At 37.7% G+C, this 21,877-nt stretch overlaps 1 protein-coding gene across 1 annotated transcript in view; it reads right to left on the bottom strand.

Annotated features, from left to right (window-relative positions):
• NKAIN3 (sodium/potassium transporting ATPase interacting 3) overlaps positions 1 to 21,877 on the bottom strand; it is a 329,017-nt gene that overhangs the window by 71,710 nt on the left and 235,430 nt on the right. The window contains exon 4 of the mRNA XM_042835619.1: positions 7,804 to 8,001. Coding sequence (XP_042691553.1) covers positions 7,804 to 8,001 — 198 coding nt within the window. The remainder of the gene's footprint in view (positions 1 to 7,803; positions 8,002 to 21,877) is intronic.

A 21,877-nucleotide genomic window follows, 5' to 3' on the forward strand; every position in this document is an offset into this window, starting at 1 on the left:
TGGCTTTCTTAATCAATCACACGTCACTCGGGGAAATGGAAAGAGAGTAAGGAACCTGGCTGAGCACTGGTCTCAGCCCCTCCAGGGCTTTTCTTTGGAGAGCAGCGTACACGATGTGCTCCCTAGCATCCTTTTCTGTCCAATTATAAAAATAACACGGCCATAACTAATGGGCAAAAGCAGACTGCTGCAGTACCTTGGAGGCACCCCATCACATATCGATATAATTAGCCCTTTTGTTATATCTAAATGAATAAGAAGCAAGCTGTAGCTCTGACTGTCAGAAGGGAGGAGCAAAAACTCCTTTACAACCTCTTTCAGAGCAACTCCTGGAGCTTTTACAGCAGCATGGAGAAGGCAGTTCTTAACACTGGAGATACAGGAAGAGCCATCCAAATTAATCTAAAAAGGATTGAGACTTATGGCTCAGTAGTAAAAGCTTGGTCAATGATCTGAACATCATTAAGTAACTCTGGCAATGCTTCTACACTTACCCTCTCTATAGTTCAATACTCACAATGTTTCACTTGATTAATTATTTACACAAGAATCATAAACTCCATTTTAATGTCTACTGTGCTAAATAAGGTTGTTAATTAAATTGCATTTTTCTCTGATGAAAAAAGCATTTAAATTTAACAAATGTCATAATTCATAGCAGTATTACAAAATCAACATTTGGCAGATTCTTTGGAGGTGGGAGGGTATAAATAATTCCCAAAGCGAGGCAATCCCGAGGCAAGCTATGAAACAATGGCTGGTGACAATTGCTTTTCATTTCTCTACAGAAGTGACATTGCATGTTCTGGTCATATACATTTAGGACAACATAATTATGACAAAAATAAGAGAAATTAATCCCTCAAAAAATAAGAGGAACAAACTAACTTTATGACAGGGATGATAGCATTATTAAGAACAATCATAATAATAATAAAAATTCAGTATATTTCAAATGACCCTATCTGGTTAATTAAAACAAGATAATCTGAAAATGTAAGGATGACAAATCTAAGAAGGATTAGATTTTTAGAAGTGCGTGGCATCAAATTTCATCAGTAAGTATGAATGTTTCATACTATTTTTAATGATAGCGAGTACATAAATCTCATTAACATAGAGAGTATATGTCATGATGTAACACACAGAGGTTGCAATTCTACCAGCACTGAACACGTTACCAAACATTCAGACACTGTATTGAAAGCTGCTTTACAAGTCCATTGCCTAGAGAAAGCACAACATGGGTAAGTTCAAGAATTGAAAAGTGCACTGGGGAGAGCTATTTTCAGGACATATTCCTATTGCCTAATCTAAATCCTGGGAGACAGTGTCCAGTTAAATGTGGTTTTATTATCTCTTGCATGCAGAATAACCATTAGGTATGTCCAGACATGAAGTCCTCCACCTCCAACTACTATAGAGGAGTGCAAGCTGCCTCCACATTGCCACATTGCTGTACACACACTAGATGTGTTCCTGTACCAGACTGATTTCATGCATCAACCCAAGTAAACACCTACTTCAGGCTCTTTAATAGTTTTAGCCCCAATGAGCTCTACAGTAAAGATTTTAGACTAAAACAACTGCTTTTGATACCATCTTCAATCCACTATTTATGCAAAAACCAGACCTTTCTTGGGGGCCATAATGAGGCCAAGTATAAATGAAATCAATTCCTAGAATAAATTAAACATCTCTCTCAATCTTTGGCTTCACACCCAAAGCTCAAAGTATTTTCAGCTTTTTTTTCTAGCTGAAAAAGTACACATCAGATGAAACATGCTAAGAGGCAAAACATTCATAAACAGCACAGAAACGCAATCCTTATCCACACAAAGCCCCAGCTCCATGCTCAATTCTCCATTTGGAGAGAGGCCAGCAGAAGTACTGACACAAGACAGACACATATAGCTTAACACAGGGCTAGAGGTGTCTCTCACACAGTGCCATATGAGGCTGGTGGAAGCTCTTAACAGAATAGAATGCTTCTGAATTGAAAACCACTGGTTTTAGCTATTCACCAATACGGATATTAGTAAGGATTTCAATTAATGAGATCAGCCCAGTATTGACTGTCTGACATTGCGCGTTGTCATAAAACATCTCTGTAATTGCTGGATGTCATGTCATCCTACTCAATCATGTCAAAAAGGTTGATCACTAGCTTCTGTGCATGAGATTAAAAAAAGTAAAATATTGGTGCTAACCAAAGATTTATATACTCCTTTAACTAAACAGAGCCTTTTAACTACTTTCCAGATCCTTCCTAGGTCCGCCCTGAGGAATGAATTGCAGCTGGAGATTTGCCCACCACGACTGCATCAATAGAAGGAAATTCCTGTATGCCTGAGAGTGTTCCTGGCACTGGCATGCAGTCACCCATGCTGCCACATGGCTTGAGTTCAGCCTGTTCCAGACAGCAGACAGTATTCTCCCAAACTGTTCCCAGCACAGTTTTGGTTGGAAAAACAATCCCAGTATTATTCCTGCTGAGTGGCTTGAAGGTACTAGTGTATTTTGGAGACTGAGGCCAACAGCGTAGACATGAGTTGCCCTGAGTCAGCTGGCCTCAACACCCATTTTACTAGGCATGCTTCAGTGATGTGTGTAGGTAAGATGGACAGACTGCTCACTTATCCAGTGGTCACAGAATGCAAATCCCAATTTTACTACTTTTGAGTAGGTTTGACTGTTCTAATAGTTGTGATATTATAACTTCATTACATACAGTAATTCTGCAGAAAGGAAGTAATTTTTCTGGTTGTATGGTGGTTGTACTTCTAGCAATTAAGTTATCCCCTGTTGATTACTGCTTGACTTTAACTTAGGCCAGTATACTTGCTGCTTTCAGCACCACTATGGATAAGCTTCATTTATCTTTATCTCACTAAATCACATATTTGACTGGCTTTGTAATGCAGTGAAAATGAGGTAACTCTCCAGGAGTGTTTCCTGTTTGGTTGGTTGACTTGTGTTTTTTTTTGGTGACTGTTCATCATTTATAGGTCCTGTTGTCACCTAAGAGCTATACTAATTGATACAAGATTACCAGATGTACCTCTGCTAAGTAAAGCAGTGCTTTTCTTCAAAATATCCTGGTTTTGGTCATCAGTAACATACCAAACATATTGAATGCTTTGAGTTTTTAGTGTTTTGGTGTTGTTTTTTTTTTCCTTTTTTTTTTTTCCTTTTTTTTCCTCTTATATCTTTTTTTCCCTTCAATGTTCTAGATTTTAGGTATAGCTCTACCACACAGCGAAGAGTACTGTCATTAGACCTCAGTGGAAAGTTAGGCTCACCTTGTGCAGTGCAGTGACATGAGAAGGTTACAACTTGTGTCCCTTGAAGCACTCCAGTGTTAGCTTTTCACTCTGCTAACATTAATTCGTTTTGCATTTTCAGAACTGATGAAATTATACTGCTGCTAATTCCAGAACTACGCCCATGAACTTTGGCTTGGTGCAGTGCAGCTGTGAACAAACTTACTGTGACATAAGCTTCAGCATCTACTACAAAACTCCCTGTAAAGACCCTTCTCAAAACCACTAAAATGCCTTGATTTTAACTGGAACATACATTTATTCTCAAAAACTTCAGGTTTCAGTAAAGAAACTTGTATTTTAAATTTAAAGCTACTGCACAGATATTTATAACAAAGCGATATACTACGCACAAAATAAATGTAAATTTTAAACACACAATTTAAATATATTTATTTTTAATTGCATCTCACTCTCCCGTATTTCTCTTGATTTTTCCCCAATCTAAAGAAGTACTTAAACCTTCAATACTCAATTCATTTCAATAGTCATGTACAATAAAGAATGAGATACAAAACTACTGTTTCACTGGTAAAATATATTTTCTTTGGAAACAACTATAGAGCAAATACAGAAGGAGCCTTAGAGTGTTAGAATTAAATAAATGATTATGTAATATATTCTTCAAAGGAGGGTCTAATGTACTTACAGCTGGAGAACTCCATGCATATAAAAATGTTTTATACCAGTTTAAAAAGAAAAGAAAGATTTCAATACAAAGTCACTCTTCAGAAATGGAGAACTGCAGTGAATTAAATACCTGGACAGGTATCCAATATTTGCTCCTAGAGGGATTTCTTGTTACTGAGGCTCTGACTCCCTATCAAATGGAATTGCATACCTTTCCAGTCATTTGGACAGGGGTTAGCATGATAAAATGATTTGTTATGCCAATAAATTTTTTGTTACATTATAAAACGGTTTGTTCTGCTACTTCTACAAAATAAAAATGTTATAAAAATTAAGTGGGCTGTAAGGTTCAAAAAGGAATGTTCTACTTTTGAGACTAGACACAGTGAGAAGAAAAATAAGAAGGGCTACATAGCCAGCCTTCTAGCAACTCTTCAATACTGTAAAAGGACATTTTAACTAACAACTGAAATTATTATCCTAATTAGAAAACAGTTATGCATCTGAAATGAATGGGAACTTTCTTGGGTCAACAGAAAATGAGAGGAAAATGAAGAAATCCTGATAATCTAGGTGGTGACTTCTGTCCTGTGTGACAACAAATTAAATAAGGCTAAATTACAACTCAGAATGGAAATTGAAGTACAGACTCCTATGCTAATCACAGTGTCTCACAGATGGGATAAGCAAGATAATAAGACTGGAGGAAAACCCTACTTTGCATATTTTAACATTGTGTATATCAGTCAAAAGCAATATCTGAACCTGGCAACTTTAATTCCCAGTCAAGTCTTATAAGTCCCTGTCTCATTTTGGAATCACTATGTATTATGTACAGAATTTGTTTATGATTGTTCCAGGCAATAATTCACCACACAAGAAATGGACATCTTATGCTTTATGTAATGCTGCAGAAATTATTACATCTTTTTTTGTATTCTTCTGCATTAGCATTTAATGATGGCTCAGTTTTTTGAGCATGGTGCCCATAAGATTTCAGTCTTGAACGTCCAGCCTGCCTGGACTCTGTTGCCTTTCAGAATCACCTCTCAAAGGATTCTATGATCCTGCTCTCTAAATAGGCTGAAGCCTGCCCCCTGGAAATCCAAGGTAGCAGTTCTGCTAACTGCCATCCTTTCTTCAGTTAACATTAAAACAAAACAAAACAAAAACAACCTATCATTTAATGATTGCTCTGACAAGACAGCCTCCAGCTATCACATCACCCATAAGAGCTTCTCTGTTTGCAGAAAACAGGACAAGTGGGGCATCTTCCCTAGTGGGTTGTCTCACCATCTGTCTGAGGAAGATATCTTCCACACACCACAGGAATCTCCAACACAGTTTACTCTTTGCTGTAATGTATTTCCAGCAGACTTCAGGAAAGCTGAAGGTGCCAATGAGACAATGGGCTAGTGACCATAAGACTTCCGGTTGCTTAGAGAACATTTCATTTGCTGGTTCACCCTGATCAGGATGAACAACAGTAGAATCCCATAATAATATCCACCTGCTTGCTTTTCCCCTGACTCAAAGCTTTTATCACTATTACCCAGATCCATGCAGCCAAAGCATCCCTTACCAGACAGGGCTAGCTCAACACCTCTAATTCTCTGTCTCTCTCTACTGAAGAACCTGTAACCATCTATGACAGCACTCATACACGTGAGTTGTCCCATCACTTCATTTAAATGAATGAATGATTCATTACATTCAAAATATGTCATTACATGGAAAAATAAAATCTGAGAAAAATCACAGAATCACAAAATGGCCAGGGATGGGAGGAACCTCAAGGATCACGAATCTCCAACTCTCCTGCCACATGCAGGGCCAACAACCTCCACATTTAATACTAGACCAGGCTGCCCAGGGCCCCATCCAACCTGGCCTTGAACACCTCCAGGAACGGGGTATCCACAACCTCTCTGGGCAGCCTGTTCCAGCACCTCATCACTCTCTCTGTAAAGAACTTCCCCCTGACATCCAACCTAAATCTTCCCTCCCTCAACTTAAAACCATTTCCCCTCGTCCTGCAGTTATCAATCCTTTCAAAGAGTTGATTCCCCTCCTGTTTGTAGGCTCCCTTCAGGGACTGAAAGGCTGCAACGAGGTCACCCCACAGCCTTCTTTTCTCCAGATTGAACAAGCCTCAGCCTGTCTTCATAGGGGAGATACTCCAGTCCCTTGATCATCTTTGTGGCTCTCCTCTGGACCCTCTCCAACAGATCTCTGTCTTTGTTGTTTGGGTCTTGTCCAGACCTGGACACAGTACTCCAGATGGGGCCTCACAAGAGTGGAGTAGAGGGAGACAATCACCTCCCTGTCCCTGCTGGCCACCCCTCTTTTGATGGAGCCCAGGATACCATTTGCCTTCTGAGCTGCAAGAGCACACTGCTGGTTCATGTTGAGCTTTTCATCTATCAAGACCCCCAGGTCCTTCTCCACAGGGCTGCTCTCAAGGACCGCTCCTTCCAGTCTATGGATGCCTGGGATTCCTCCGGCCCAAGCGCAAAACTCTGTACTTTGCTGTGTTGAACCTCATCAGGTTCACCCGGGCCCACCTTTCTAGTCTCTCGAGGTCCCTGTGAATGGCATTCCTTCCTTCTACCGTATCAACAGCTTGGTGTCGTCAGCAAACTTGCTGAGAAAAAAAAATTCAAACTAATTTCAAACTAAATTTCAAACTAATAAATTAAATCTGCCAATCTCTCTTACTTTGCTAGCGGCAGTATTTGCTCTCAGCACAACAGCTTGAAGTACTGAATAGACTAGGAATACTAGGAATATCTGACCTTTCTTGCTGATCATTTAATGGAGCTTGTCTCACCAGCAGGCATGGACGGGAAACCATAACCTTTTCCATGCTATTCAGCAAGAACTGGTGGTCATGGTTAGGAGCACAAACCACAAGCATTTTTTTCTCAGAATAGGTACAGATATCTGAGGTGTATCAGACCTACATGCAGTCACTTCTGTTGGACCATTTCCTTTGTACCACTTCTAACTATGTAGAGGATGAAACAGATACCACTTCTAGGAGTTCACACAAAGTTTGTGCCAGCCAAGCTTTTGAGCTTAAGCAAAACCAGGAATTTGAGGAAAGGCTGTGGCTAAGACTGGTCTACTGCTCTCAAAGTAACTCATCCAGACCCATTACTTCCCAGCATTGCCCACAGCCCTCAGATACCTAGCAACTCGTGGCACAGCTCAACAGCTGTGTGACAGACAGCAGACCTTCTCTAATGACTTCTTTTCCTTGCAATTTGACTGGCATTGCCACTACAAGAAGTGGATCACAAAAGCAGAGTACCGTGATAACCCAGAGACTCAGGAAAGAACAGGTAACATGGTTAAATATGAGTACTCTCATTCCTAATATTTCTCTGGCCTTTTTCAAGTGTCACATTTATATCTCACTTTGGGAGAAGCTAAGCTGTTATCAAGTAAAATATATTTACATTCAGGACAGAATAAATAATATCAGCAATTGTGAACTTCGGAAAGATTTAGGCAAACTAATTTTGGACAAGTCTGCTCTCCTTTTCTGCACGCCTGAATGAATGAGAGCTGAGAACTTCAGACAGTTTTCACCTCTCCCAGCAAAGATCAAAAAAGGAACTATCCCAATTTGTCACCTATACAGAGCCTTGGAAGATAAAAGCAAAAAGAACAGTGGTTTAATAATGTGACTATCATTCTGTAATTCAAAATATAACACAGTTCCAAATCTGTGCTGCTATTCATCAACTGCTACATTACCCTATCAAGAAAGAAACACTCAAGAACTGAACTCTGAATGCAAAAAGATCTCGCTGGAGTCTGAGTACAAAAGGAAATAGGGACTTACAGAGAGGAGTATTTGGATAGCGCTGTGAATGACCTCTAGGTACTGGAAATCGATTATGCAGCCTGTCACAGAGACATAGGAGTAATCATCTAGGATGCCAGGAGAAGAAGGACGCACCACTCTTCGTATGCAGCCAGGCCCGTGCTCTCGCCACCAAGAACGGTGCATTGAGATATTAAAGGTCATGAGATCAGTTTCCTAGGAGACAGAGAGGGAAAAAGCATGAAATCCTCTAATTCGCTATTATTTAAGATGAAGAAATTGAAATAAAAAAATGGTTTCAATTACTAAAAGGAAAACAACATAACTTACTTCCCCTTCACCTACATAATTTTAACATGAAAGTAGATCATTAGGAGGGAGAAAGGAAATTGCAAATGTTTATCATTTATTTGGTAACTGTGCATTGGAGCTCCTGTCCAGTAGAAGAACCATCATACCAAGTACAAAACGCAGTGCATATTCTATGTCTCCATAGACTTCACTGCTAAAAAAGCAATTTTATTTTCATTTAATTAAAACGTGTATCAAGAATTAATTCTTTGAACAGGAAGCAGAGGAAGTCCTACTCCATGGTTCTAGAAGTGATCTAAAATAAACTTCCCACACATTTACTTAAATTAATAACTACAGAAAAATCAGGTATTATCTTAAATTGGGCAAAGGAGATTGTTCCAGCTACCAAAGATTCAAATAATAAGTTCTTCCGCAGTCAAGGTGTCTGAGACTGGTAAGGAGCATCTCAAATCAACATGAGGTAATCAACAGTGCTTTGTGGACAATTTTACATTTGAAAGCACCTCTTTGGAGTTTGCCTGCAAAAGAGAGGGCTCAGGAGTTTTTATTGGCTGAAGACTTGGCCTGGGAGCAAATGAAACCATCTCAATACAGGATATTAGGAGATGATACCATTGTATCCTGTGAAGGCAAGATAGAGGCTGGCAGGTCCCTGCTTGAAGTTAACTGGAACCCATTTTAATACCAAAACCAACTTTCATATTTGCAATTAACGTGAAATAAGTCATACTACTACTTTAGATAATTCAGATTTAGGTTTTCCCCATTTCCCCATATCACTCAATTTCGAGGTAGCTGTAATAATGCGTACAACACTGTTTGCTATAGGCCCACAGATTTCCTTATTCTCATATGTGCCAATTTGTCAACACTGCATGTACACCAATGCCGATTCACTTGTACCTCACTCTGAAAATCTGTCCTGTAAGTTTATCTGTGACAGTTTCACATTGACAAAATGTATATTTGGTATAAATTCTTAGTTCTACCTCTGTTAACTAACTTTATTCTGGCCACATTTGAAAAGTAACCAGTGAATTACATCTTGCCAATCTCTGTAGTTGATAGCAGTAACAAGTCAGCAGATGTTTTCACTCTCCATAACTTCTTTACCCTTAAAATGAAGATTCGTAGGATCAACCATTGACAGCTGATGAAGCATTTGTCTTTTGACATTGCGTGCTGCTCCTTGATACCAGTTTAGAACATTTTCAGCTGCACTATGAAAATGATTTACAAAATCTGAAGTTGACAGATAATTCAGTGTAATGAAAATGTAATTACAAATACAGTCATAGAAAATAGCAGAGGCTTTCTCTGTACAACAATGCCAGAGATTGCACAGTGTTAACAAGCGCTTTTAGCAATTGTCAAGTGTAGAAAATGCCATTTATCAAGCAGCATGCACGTACTCATCTATTTTGGTAACTCTTTGTTGAGTGTAGAAGTGGACTGTCAGTGTGGGTTAGCCTGTATCAAATGCTGCAAGTTCACAATTTATTCTCAGTTGCCATAAAGAAATGTTAAGTCTGTGTGTCTGGTGTTTGTTTTGTGTTTTTTGTTGTTGTTGTTGTTTCCTTCCATTATTTCTTTGTGTTTTGTTTTGGTCTTTACGCTTTATTAGCTATGGCCTTGTGCTTAGTTCACAGTCAATGAAGAAGAAAAACAGCAGGCTTAAAAAGGGAAACAGCTCTGCCCCCTTGCCAACACCTTTAAAAGTACTTTGGCATATAGTTGTCTTTGGCAATTTTAGGTAAAATCTTTTGCTTCTGAAATACTGCTATGTTTGGTTCCTGAGAATTTTTTTAAAAAATTGCTTAAATTTATGATCATATTTAGAAATATCTCCCTGAATTTGCTGACCATTGTATGAGCTCATTTACTAAGAAAACAGTGAACATGAGGCACATCTGCAGACTCTTTTATATTTCAAAGCTGCTGGTGCTTCAGTGAGGGAAGGAAACAGCACTACTAAAACAAAAGTTATTTTATCTGATTAAAAAGAGATGTCATCACAGCACTTGCAGCTGCTGTTATTATTACTATTCAGAAATTATGGAAAAAGGCCATAAGAAGAGCATTTCATAATTAGTTTTCACTCTGTGCATTATGTCCCAAGTTTCCAAAACAAGTGAAAGGATAATGAAGGTCCAGCAAAGACCAGTTCCAGAAATGCAAACAAAACCATTCAGTGCATGAGTTTGACCTCTAACAAATCACTTCACAAAATGGCAGCCGTAAGCTTTTTGAGATGATAAATGCTAAGCTGCCAATCAATAAATGAAAGCCTAAAAAAGGAAAATAAAAATCACTCTCCTAACTCATTTTTTGGAGATATTTAATCTGTAAAGTGAGTTGAGTGTGCCAGGCTTTGAAAATGTAGCCTATGTCTATTCTCCTCCACAGAAGCATATACATTTGAAAGACTCAACACTTGATTGTAAAGGTTTTAAATACCAGCATATTTCTAAGAGTCTTTTAGTATCTGTGAATTCAGTATTTGGAAGCTCTGGATGGTGGAAGAGCTGCTGCTCAAGTGGATTATTCTCAATCATATGTTTAATAAAAGTTAAGAATTCTTAAGAAAGTACAAGCAAGTTCTTGAATTTTTTTCAGTGGATAACGTGCTGCTTTCCAATGTTAGAGGCAATCGCTGTGGGAATCAAATGTTGTTTCTGCATTAGAATTGGATAATATTTTTTTATTTCACGATCTCCACTGTCATAGTCCTTCTATTTAACTTGGGGAAGATCTCTGACAGTTTACATATCCTCTAGATGAACCTTCCCAGGAATGCACACTCTGCATATAGGTGTATATATTTTGTCATTGCAAGAATATCCTGCACGAGATCGAACCAGAGAACAAGTCATGGCATACCTGAGGAAGCGCCTGAAGAGACATCAGAAGGCCTGGCATTCCCCCCTCCCTCCTGGTGCTCTTATTTAACAAAGACTTTGAAGAAAATCAATATGACAAGAAGAGCACTGAGACATCTTGGAAACAACAGGACAACAGGACTGACACCAGATAACAAATAAATTAACAAGTAAATAACAAATGTAAACCTGCTGATGGCAGGACTCCCGCCACTGCAATCACAAATAAAATCTGCTTTTTATCAGAGATGCCATCCTGACAAAAATTATTTGGATATTTCCAACATCGTAAAACAAACACTTACAACATGCTTATATAACATCACTTGCTGAAGTTTAAGCTGTGTATTATTAAAACTAATAAGAAGGATATTTATTTTGTGTTTACTTTATGCACAGTGCTCACAAGAAACTAAAAATGAGAACTTAAGGTTACTTAATAAAAGTCACTAGACAAAGTAAGAAAATACACTAAAACTCCATTCCATTTTCTAAGACAAAAAGGTAATGCTGACTTGCGACTCTGTTTCTGCTTTTATGAATGTGGAGAAAAGATTTACATCAAAACCTGATCGATAGCTAATAAAAGGTAATGCACAGTGCTAGGAGAAAACCAGTACATTTTCTTGTAAATCGCTGCTCCCAGTTAAGTTTGTAGTTAAGATGCAATGATGTTGGCACGGACAATGGACACACACATTCCATAGTAATTCATTTCAAGGAGACATTAATCTCCATGAGATGCAAGTGATGCCTTCCAGTGTTCGCAAGACCTGCTGAAATTGTAGAAGATCTCTGGCTAATAGCTGATGCTTATTCTCTAAAGATGCCCCACTGGCAACATAACATTAATTTTCAAACTATTTTTTTTCCCTGAAACCACTGTTTCTGGTCATGGCTTGCTCCATGATGATCAGTAATGCTCCATCTTCCCTTGCTGTGCTGAATGAATTGGTTTTGAAGATCTGGACAGATAACCATGAAGAAGTCCCTTGATAAATAGGGAGATTTCTATTACTAGCTCTCACATTTTCTTGTTTGGGATTTTCAATATTGACTCAAAAAAATTGTTTTCAATTTAAACTCTTGCTTCAGTGTTACACAGATGTTGTTTTACTTGCTCAATGAACTAGTGGTAAGAGGTAGCTCCACTCAGTAATCTTGACACTGATGATGTGGTAGAGTGATGAACCATGCTGCTTCAGGGCAGTATCTCTAGTTTGTTACTAGTGAAAGCATAACACAGCCAGTACATCACCCTCATCGTGAAGTGAAAAGACACAAGAAGAATATCCTTCAATTCAAGTGCATAGACCCTACTGGGACTACTCAGCTCTCTAAATGAACTGATATCCTGGACCAAGTGTGCATATCACCCAATACACTTCAAATTAGAGGTCTGGTGTGATGCACGTAAACCCATTACCCTTAAAAGTTTCCAGTGCCAAGATCTTCAGATAAAACAGATGAGGAAATCCCAGCATCATGGGCAAAGAATGGATAAGAGACATTAAGAAGCACAGCCACTCTTTGTGGAGAGTAGGTCATCATTATTAAGTTGCAATCATTCCTCTAACTGAGATTAGAGGTCCCCACTCAAAAAAAAAAAGAAAAAAAGTGTTCGAGTTAGGCAGTATTGTCATTACTATCCTTTATTCTTTGAGCTTAGTCAGATTTTATTTTAGTGATCTTCTCAAATGATAAAAAATAAAAATGATTGCTCTGCATTACACAATTTATCACACATTCAGAAAGTTTTTTTCTCCCTTCCAACAATATTAAAATCAGATTTGCAGAACTTACTTTCAAAGAAGAGTATCTTTTAAAAAAATCTAAGGTAAGACGACAACAAAAAACAAACTGCTGCCTTCTTTATGCAACATTAGATTTGGCCATTAGAACCCTTCAAGGGATTGTTTTCTCCAACTTGTCCACCTCTACAGATATTCTGGCAATATTCAGAGTCATGTTAAAGTCCTAGTTTTATGGCTCATCTCTTTTCCTAGATCTGCCTCACTTTCATGGCAGTCCCTGTGTTTGAGAAACAACCCAGAGAGGTAATACAGTATCACTGAAATACACTCTAAGATCAATGAATAAAAAGCATGAGACAAGATCATTGGATCCATATGCACATTACTCATCACTCGTCACAGGCAGTTCAGTATGAGCATGAAGAAGCCATGGATGACTGTTTTTCTCCCATGGGGTCCATGAGATCTGATTAAGCCAAGTACTTAGTCTGAAAATTACTCTCACCTGTTCCCTCTGATGATCCCGACATAGGTAAGAGACAAACAAGGTTTGGAGCGATGGCAAACTATGAGCACTGTTTTCATATTTGAAGACTGAGACTAAGATAAGGGTTTCTGTAAATTCAAAGCAGATTGTTGTGTTCTTCTGTCAAGCCAAACGTACCTCTGACTGAAGCAAAGAATCAAGAGGAGACTGGAATGCAACTCTAATAGTGTAGAATCAAAAGCAGCATTGGTGTGACACGTAAATTCATCAGCACATATACCGTGGGAAAACATTTCAAGGCAATACCAAGAACATGTGAAAGAAGACTTTAAAAAGTCTATATGTTTTATAATATGTTTATATTTAAAACATATAAACAGGATCCAATTAAAAATCATAAAAATTTTCTGTCTAGAAGATTCATGAAGCTATGTACATTTGAAAAAAGCAGTTTATAATGTAAATCTTCCGTCTCAGGAACACCATTTTAACCTATTTTTATCTTTGCTGTTGTTTTCAAACAGAAGTGCTCAGATCCCTAGGGAATTCTGCATGGTTTTAAATAAAAGGAAATTAAAATTTGTCACTAACATACCGTCCCTCAAAGACAAACTGCTATAGAAAACTCTTTCCACACTATTTTACAATATATTATTTTTTATACTTAAAGCAGAAGGATTCAGCCTGAACACCATTCCAGTCTCTAAGCATTCTACAAACACACTGCTCCAGCAAGAAAGTACATATCCATTGAGAATACTCTTGAAATGTTAACGGAGACTGGATTTCTACTCTTAAAACAGAAATGTCTGGCTTGGCTTTCTCTGTGCTAAAACTGCTTGGTTTTACATAGTTCTCCATCATTCACATTGTGGATGTCCTGATGTGAGAAACTGTGCAAAACCAATCCTTGCATGAGGTGGTACTTCTAATGTTCCTAGAAAATACATGCAAATAGCAGGCACAATTAGTGCCAAAATCCCATATAATTGCTTCTGTTCCACATATTGTATCTAGCCTCAAACCAAAACAGGATTCATTTTCGTTATTATCCAAATAATTTTATTTTGCACACAGTGGTTGTGAAAAAAAGAGAAAGCATGGGGATAAAGGCACGATTTAGGATGAAATGTTGCAATAGCAGTACCGTTAATTTTAATAACTCCCTTTATCTTTGGCTGCCTCTGCATTCTCCCTCTCCAGCCTGAGCTGAGGAATACAACTTCCCTGCTAGAAGACAAGGTGAATTCTTTGCAGGAAATAAGCATATGAGATAGCAAGTCCTAAATTCAAGGGTGTGTATGAGAGTCCAAAGACATTAAAATGCACCATAAAAAGACTTCTGAAAGCTCTCTTGAATGTTAAGATTTCCAACAAGAAAAATGATTCCCTTTTTTGAGACTAACGAGAATGTTCCTACCTGCATTCAGGAACGCTTTTAAAGATTAATAGGCCAGTTTAGGTAACTGCTGTTCTGTTCTCTGCTTTGCTTGCTTGAAGCAATGCAATTGCTCGTTATACTGCCAGCTCCTGTTGTTTTATGGCAAGTCTGGTTACATTTAGTGTTTTTGTTAAAGCCTCCATTCTCAGAGACATGAGATTACAATAAGGACTTCCGTTTGTTATAAGAGAGTGAGCTTAAGAATAGAAATCACAAAAAAAAAAAAAAAAAAAAAAAAAAATCACAAACCCTACTGCAAGGCACTTCCAGTCTGTGCTCTAAGTGGTATAAGTAGTATTATTTGATGCTTTTCTTAAAGCTTAGCTTCTGGGATCTGGCTGTGAAACATCTAGAACACCAGTTCAGAACATGACTATTTAGGGCACTATGTCACCAACTGTGCAAGATAGTCCCATAGAGATCTTGGATGCTCATGGATCCTCCAGGGCACAGAAGAGGATCAACTGTTTTTTAACTGCCCAATTAAAGAGTTCAAAATTCACATGCACCCCAGAAACCAAGTTGGGTACATCTTAGGATTTCTAATTTTATTGATCAACACACCACATGGCTTATTGGTACTTAGGAATGTTAGGAAATTTGAATACATTACTAAATCTTGAATATTAAGAAGAGATAGGACATGGGTTGTGGATGCCCCATCCCTGGAAGCATTCAAAGCCAGGCTGGATGTGGCTCCGGGCAGCCTGATCTAGTGGTAGTGGACCCTGCATGTAGCAGAGGGGTCGAAAATAAATGATCATTCTGGTCCTTTCCAACCCAGACCATTTATGATTCTATGATTTATAAAAAATAAAATTTTTAAATCTTTAGTTATTCTTACAATTCTGAGCAGTTGAAAACACTGCTACCATCTGTACAGGACTGGCTTCTACATTAGAGAAACCTAGTTTTTATTTTTCAGTGCGTGCAGAAGAGAAGGACCTACTGATTCATTGCATCTTTTGAATGTGCTCCTATACAGCTTACTAAATAGAGCTGTCTGCCACTAACAGATTGCCAAGAAGCAAGTATCTGTGCTGCTGAAGCCCTCCTGAGGGTTCAGAACACAAAATAAGAGAAGAAGCAGTGAGCAGCAGAAGTGTATTGAACTACCAGGGGACTGCTTTTGTCTTATTTTTATTTTAGTCAAGCATAACATGTAACACTTTTTTTTCTGCTCTTGAAAGTACACATCCTGATGACATTTTAAAAATATATATATATATATTTTTCATGCCTGTGATATTAGGTCACCATATTTAAGTCTTCTATTTTTTTGTGATGCAGTTTCCTAATGATCTTGGCTTTAGCAACAGCAATGCTTTAACCACAGGCCTTGCTTATATTGTACCAGATCAAAATGAGACTAGTGCAAAGATGTAAGAGCATATCAATGTTTGATATGGTAGTTACATTTCACTGCCAATTTTGAATTTGAAGAACAATAAACTACTCCCAGACAGACTGAAATCATTGTAAATGACAGCAAGACATAGCTTTAAAAATAAAAAAAAAAAAAAAAAGTAATATTAACACCCCTTTATATATTTACTGAAATAACTAAATCAAGACGACTACATAAAGGGCTGCCCAATATAAATATTTTTCAGTTTTTCTAAAAACTGTCTTAACAATGAAGCCTTTATCTGCAAGGTGCTGAGTATCTACAAGTTCTAATACACTTCAGAGATCATTAATCTTCACAATGAACAATAATTATTGCAATAAGTAGTATATTTGTGTTTTATTTTTAAAGCCACTTAAAAACCATTAATATGAAGATGTCAACGTGACTCCAGTAGCAGCTGAAAATCTGAGCAGCCTACAAAGCCACAGAGCTGATTCAAAAAGCATGCATGCAAATTACTTAATTTTAACAAGCATCCCATTGACCCTAAAGATCTACATATATTTGCTAGATTACTGCCAGGAAGGGGAGAACGAATCAAATATTCAGAAAGAGGAGGAGGGGAAAAAAAAAGAAAAAAAAAAAAAAAGAAGAAGAAATGATTACATTCCTACTAGTCTAATTGTATGTCTTGGCAATAGTACCTGCTATACATATTTTTGCAACTCAGTTATCCTTAGACAGGAATGCTTTAGCATGTTTTGCTCTAAAACTCTAGTTAGGAATGTGAAAACAGTCCACAGATAATAGCACTGGATGTTAATGTTACTTCCAGATACAACTGGTGCTGTTTCAAGAATATTGCTTTAAAATGTGAATTAATTCCCCTTTCACCCTCTGCTGGAGGAAGAGAAACAGAGAGGGTCATGCTGTTTCCATTTAACATATGCCTCACTTGCAGCCAGCTAACATCTATATGCTCTAACATCTATAAGCTCAGGTGACACCAGCTATGGAGAGGTTGTCCAGAAAGTACCCCTGCCCAGGAAATCCATCTCAGTATAGCACATTTGGAAGTTACTTAGCAGGACTGTAGATCAGAAATACAATGTGAAAAACATCACCAAATGCTGCTTTGATACTTCTAGATAACTTATGCCTTCTCACGTATAACACTGCATGAGCTAACACCTACACATGGATTTGGTTTGCAGTCCCTTTCTAGAGATATACAGCTGCACAGCATCGCTACAGGCAACTGGCAGCGCAGAGACACGCAGGAACTTCAGACAGCTTTGAATTTGGTCACTCTCAGCCTAACTTCAGGACAGGGAAGCCCACACTGATCTGACATAAAAGAATCCGAGTTGATGGCATGGCTACAGATGGGAAACTATAGAAGTTCACTGACTTGCACATCTGGGTAACAGAAATGCCTTCACTATCCATGACTGAATTCTGCTGTCCTGTTTAGGACCAAAACAGATTTCACCTACTTGATATTAAGAAGAAAACAAACCACCACAACTATTCATGCAAATACAACAGGGGCATTCAGCTATTCACATGCCATAATCAAGTAAATTTTTGCACAGCATGCAGATCACTGTGTAGAGGGTATACTTAGTTTGCAAGATAGAAAACAAGGTAAACATCTGCATTTGACAATCCTTTAAGAAATTGAAGTTATTTCTGAATTTGTCTTTTGCTATAAAGAAGTACAAATATTGAATAGTAAAGACTTAAGATCTGAACAGCAAAATTACAATATCCTTATGTTAAAATAAAGGAAAAAGTGGTGAACAGTATCTCACTGTACGATTTAAACTTAATTCAAGTACAATGCCATCCACAACTTCTTGAATTCCAAGATATGTATCTTAGAAAGATCACTAAGAAAGTGGAAAAAAAAAAACAAAAAAAACACAACCAAACAGCCTGCTATGAAACACTTTCTATGCAAGCTGACGATTCTTTTTCTCTGAAAGAAAACTCATAAAACTTTGATGAACGGCGTACATGGATCACATCTCCAGTATGACTTCTTTGGAATTCCCTTACTAAAGAAAGAAAATCCCAAGCAAAGGAAATCTGTTCCTGTTGATTTTTTGGGGTAAGTTAAATTTTTTTAAGAGCTGTATTTATGTAGATTGTGCTTACTTACAAAAGGGAAGCAAGAAATAAAACCAGGCAAAAACTCAGAGAAAAATCTCTATTAATACAGCGTGAGTAAATCACACAGGAATAAATCACAGATTACCACAACCCAACACTAGTCCTAGAGTGGCACTATTTCAACTACATTGGTATAATCAAATTAGCTGGATTTCTATTACAATATAAATAATTATAATGTTTTAGAGGTATTTCAACAGTTTTTTTTTGTTTTTTTTTTTTAATTGTGCCACATGATGCAAAATAAACTGAAATGTTATAAGAAGTTTCATTGAATACATCACAGTAATGACCATGGTGGTGACTATTCCATTTCAGTAATTTAATTAAAACCAAGTTTTCATCCCTAATTCCTGCAGCAGTATTGTTCAGCCCAAGCTCTTACTTCTTTTAAATTGTAACATGGTCAAGGGAATAAATTATCCTGCAAAAGCCATAGAAAGGGGGCACTAATGAAATTACATTTGATTGTTAACTGCAGGTACAACTCAAAGTCCAGGAATTTGTTTTGTGTGTGGCTTTTACAAGTTCTTCCAAGAAAACAAGAAAGCCTGCTTAACTTACACCTAATAAGTTCGTTGATACATGCGGACAAAGTATCACCTCGAATGTAAATATACTGAATTCTGAGAGAGACCAACCAAATTTCTCGAAATCCTGAACAAATAACCAGAACTCTGACACAGGATTGCAGATATCAAGCACTTATTCATTACTGCTCTATGTTTGTTTTCTAGCCCATTTTGTTCACTTTGATCTGTACAGAAAACAGATGCAAAAGTTATGTGAATATCATCTGGAGATGCATTCGTCTACTGAAACCAACATATGCTTTCTGTATTCATTCCACCAGAGTTAACGTTCCACTCCATCTGCATTACTTTAGATTCCCTCTCTGCTTCCAGTTCCACATACTATGTGGAAACTTGTCTTCTAGACCCTGCTCAAACATAACTCAGGCAATACACCGAATTGCTACTACTATCACAGTTATCTCTAATCCTTCAAAATTTGTGAAGGATCAGATGGTTTTCTGAATACAAGAAGAAATGATCAAGAATAAATGAAAACAACAATAATCTACTGTAATTCACAGTATTCAAAAATATTTTTTTTTGAAAAAAAAAAAAAAAAAAAAATCAATTTCTTTTCCACTACTGTAAAATATATGGAAAAAAAAAAATACAGTCACAGGAATTGCTCCTTCAGAAGGTAGCACAAGACTGTGGCACTATGAAACTGTACCTTCTCATATACAGTGTGTGTGCTCATCTGCTACACTCCTTTTTTAAAGCTAGGAATAGTTACAAACCCTTATATATTATATAAACAACAAGGTATTATTAGAATTCTGGACAAACGTAATTCAAAACTAATGTTGTGCTCCAGGGGGAGAAATATTCACTAGGTTTACCACCAAAGCTCTGACTTCCAGATAAAATGGGCAATGAAATGCATTGGTATACCTTCATTAAAGCCAGCGCAGCTACAAACATTTAGATTGCTAAAGAATTTGGCCTTGGAGATGCTATCATTGAGGGAGAAGAGAAATTAAGCATTAGATTGTAGCTTTGAAAAGCCAGTAATAGAATAAGAAACATCAACTCTTCTGAATAATGACAGCACCCCCTGGGTAATTAGAATTTCTGGAACAGCAACATTCTAGGTATTAATGCCACTGGCATTTATAACAAGAGAGTAATTATTAGAAGTTTAAAAGTCTCCTGTGACTGAGGTTTACTGTTAACTTACAATCAAATAACTTGTGTCATCATATTTTATTCATGTCTATTACTGTGACTAACTCCAGGGGTCTGACTGGAAAATCACAGACTGATACTAATATTAACTTGTTAGCATTTAATTGCCACCATGTCCAGAAAGGTCTATTCTCCTATATACGTATACATTACTTGCAAGGATGGTTTTAGAGAAGTATTTTCGCAGATGTTTACACATAAAGATTAGTTGCCATTACGAAATTTAAAATGCCGCAAATATTTCTCCTATTTCAATCCTTGATTTTGTGAAGTGCATAAAGTATTAAAGCTACACTAATTCTCCATTGAGATTGTTGATTAGTTAGTTTAAGGTCATTGCAGGTCTGCTCATTATGAATTGCTAAGGTTCAGGTTTTACCTGCAGGCTAGCAGCCTCCAAAGAGGGAAAAAGTAACTCCAGACCATCTCTACTTCCACAAAACCTTACAGCAGCCGAATCCAGAAGCAGGACTTCTGTTGTCCCCTATTCCACCAGTAAAGTCAGCCCCTCACACTGGACTCCACTGTATGTAGCTGGAGTAATAGAAGGCAATAACAATACCTTCTACTAAAACAGAAACATGCTATTAAGATTGCCTATTAAGATTTAGTTTAGAAAGCAAAATAGAAGAAAATAGCCCATCCTTTCTAAAGGCAGGCAATGCCTTAAAAAGAGAGCAGTCTTTGAAGAGAGAGAGGTACTGCTCCCTTGGCTGGTAACTCTTAAATGAGGGTAAGGAGGGGTGGACCCAGGGTCCAGCCCTTTAGGTTGCTCAGGTGCAAGCAAAGCACCTAAGCTTCCTGGGTTAGCCACACCTTCTCACCTGGTGCTCAACCATTACTTCAGGTCATGACCTTGCAATTCCCATACAGTAATGCACTACTCAAGGATTGTTTCGTATGCGCTTAGTGATGCAAACAGGTAATAAAGGTTTATGACAAAACAGACTCTAACTTTGAAGGAAATCCTCAAAAACTTTTTTAAAACAAGATTATTGCATTGTCTTTAATAGATCTTCCCAACAAAGAGTGGTGCCCATCTTGTGCTGTTTGCCCTCCAGTTCTCCAGATATCTCTGAAAGCGGGACCAGAAAGACACCACCTATAACAACATGATAATCAGTACGATGTTGTCAGAGACAAAATGCTAGAAGCAGTGTCATCATTAATACCCTCCTCTTCAGTTTAGGCATGATTTTTTTTCCTGAAGCACAAGATAACGTAGAAAAGATTAGCAGAACCAGACAGGCAAGGAGATACCATCAGTACAAGTAGCAACCAGGAGTATTACTCCCGCTGCATCATTTCTCAGATGTCAGACGAGAAAGTTATTTTTCTGTTCCAAAACATGACTTGTTTGCCCATAGTCACATGGTGCAATAGCAAAGACAGAGCTCTTAATTCTCAGAAAATGGCTACAGATTGTTAAGGAATAATTTTAGCGTACTAGAAAACAATGTTTGCGTCAGTGCTGCTCTGCAAGCACTTTATGCTCTCAGTCCATCATCCAGTGCAATCTTCAGTGCTACTAGCAGTGACACTCTGAGAAAGGAAAATAGTTAAACAGCACAGCTAATCTTGAGAACTTTATTTTGTAATGACTCCCCTGGAAGATTTCCCAGGTTACTTATCTGCCCTGACATAATAGCCTGTACATCACAAAATAAGTCTCACTGGAGATGCACTGAGAACAGCTACATTTATTCACAGTGGGCAGGCTGCTTTCTCTCCCTTCTTCTGACATACTGTGTTTGTTACTTCAGCTTTCAAAGAATTCAACCAGTTACTAAGGCCACAGGTTGATCACCTTCCACTTCCCAATATTCTGCAGCATCACCACAAACAGGAAAGGTTGAGAAAAAGTATTGTGTGACAGACAGATCTTCAGTGCAGTCAAGATGTTGTTTGTTTTTTTTTTTTTTTATATCTG

Source organism: Centrocercus urophasianus, unplaced genomic scaffold (assembly GCF_019232065.1).
Source record: "Centrocercus urophasianus isolate 14NV4802_14NV808 unplaced genomic scaffold, USGS_Curo_1.0 seq_11, whole genome shotgun sequence".
Lineage (NCBI taxonomy): Eukaryota > Metazoa > Chordata > Aves > Galliformes > Phasianidae > Centrocercus > Centrocercus urophasianus.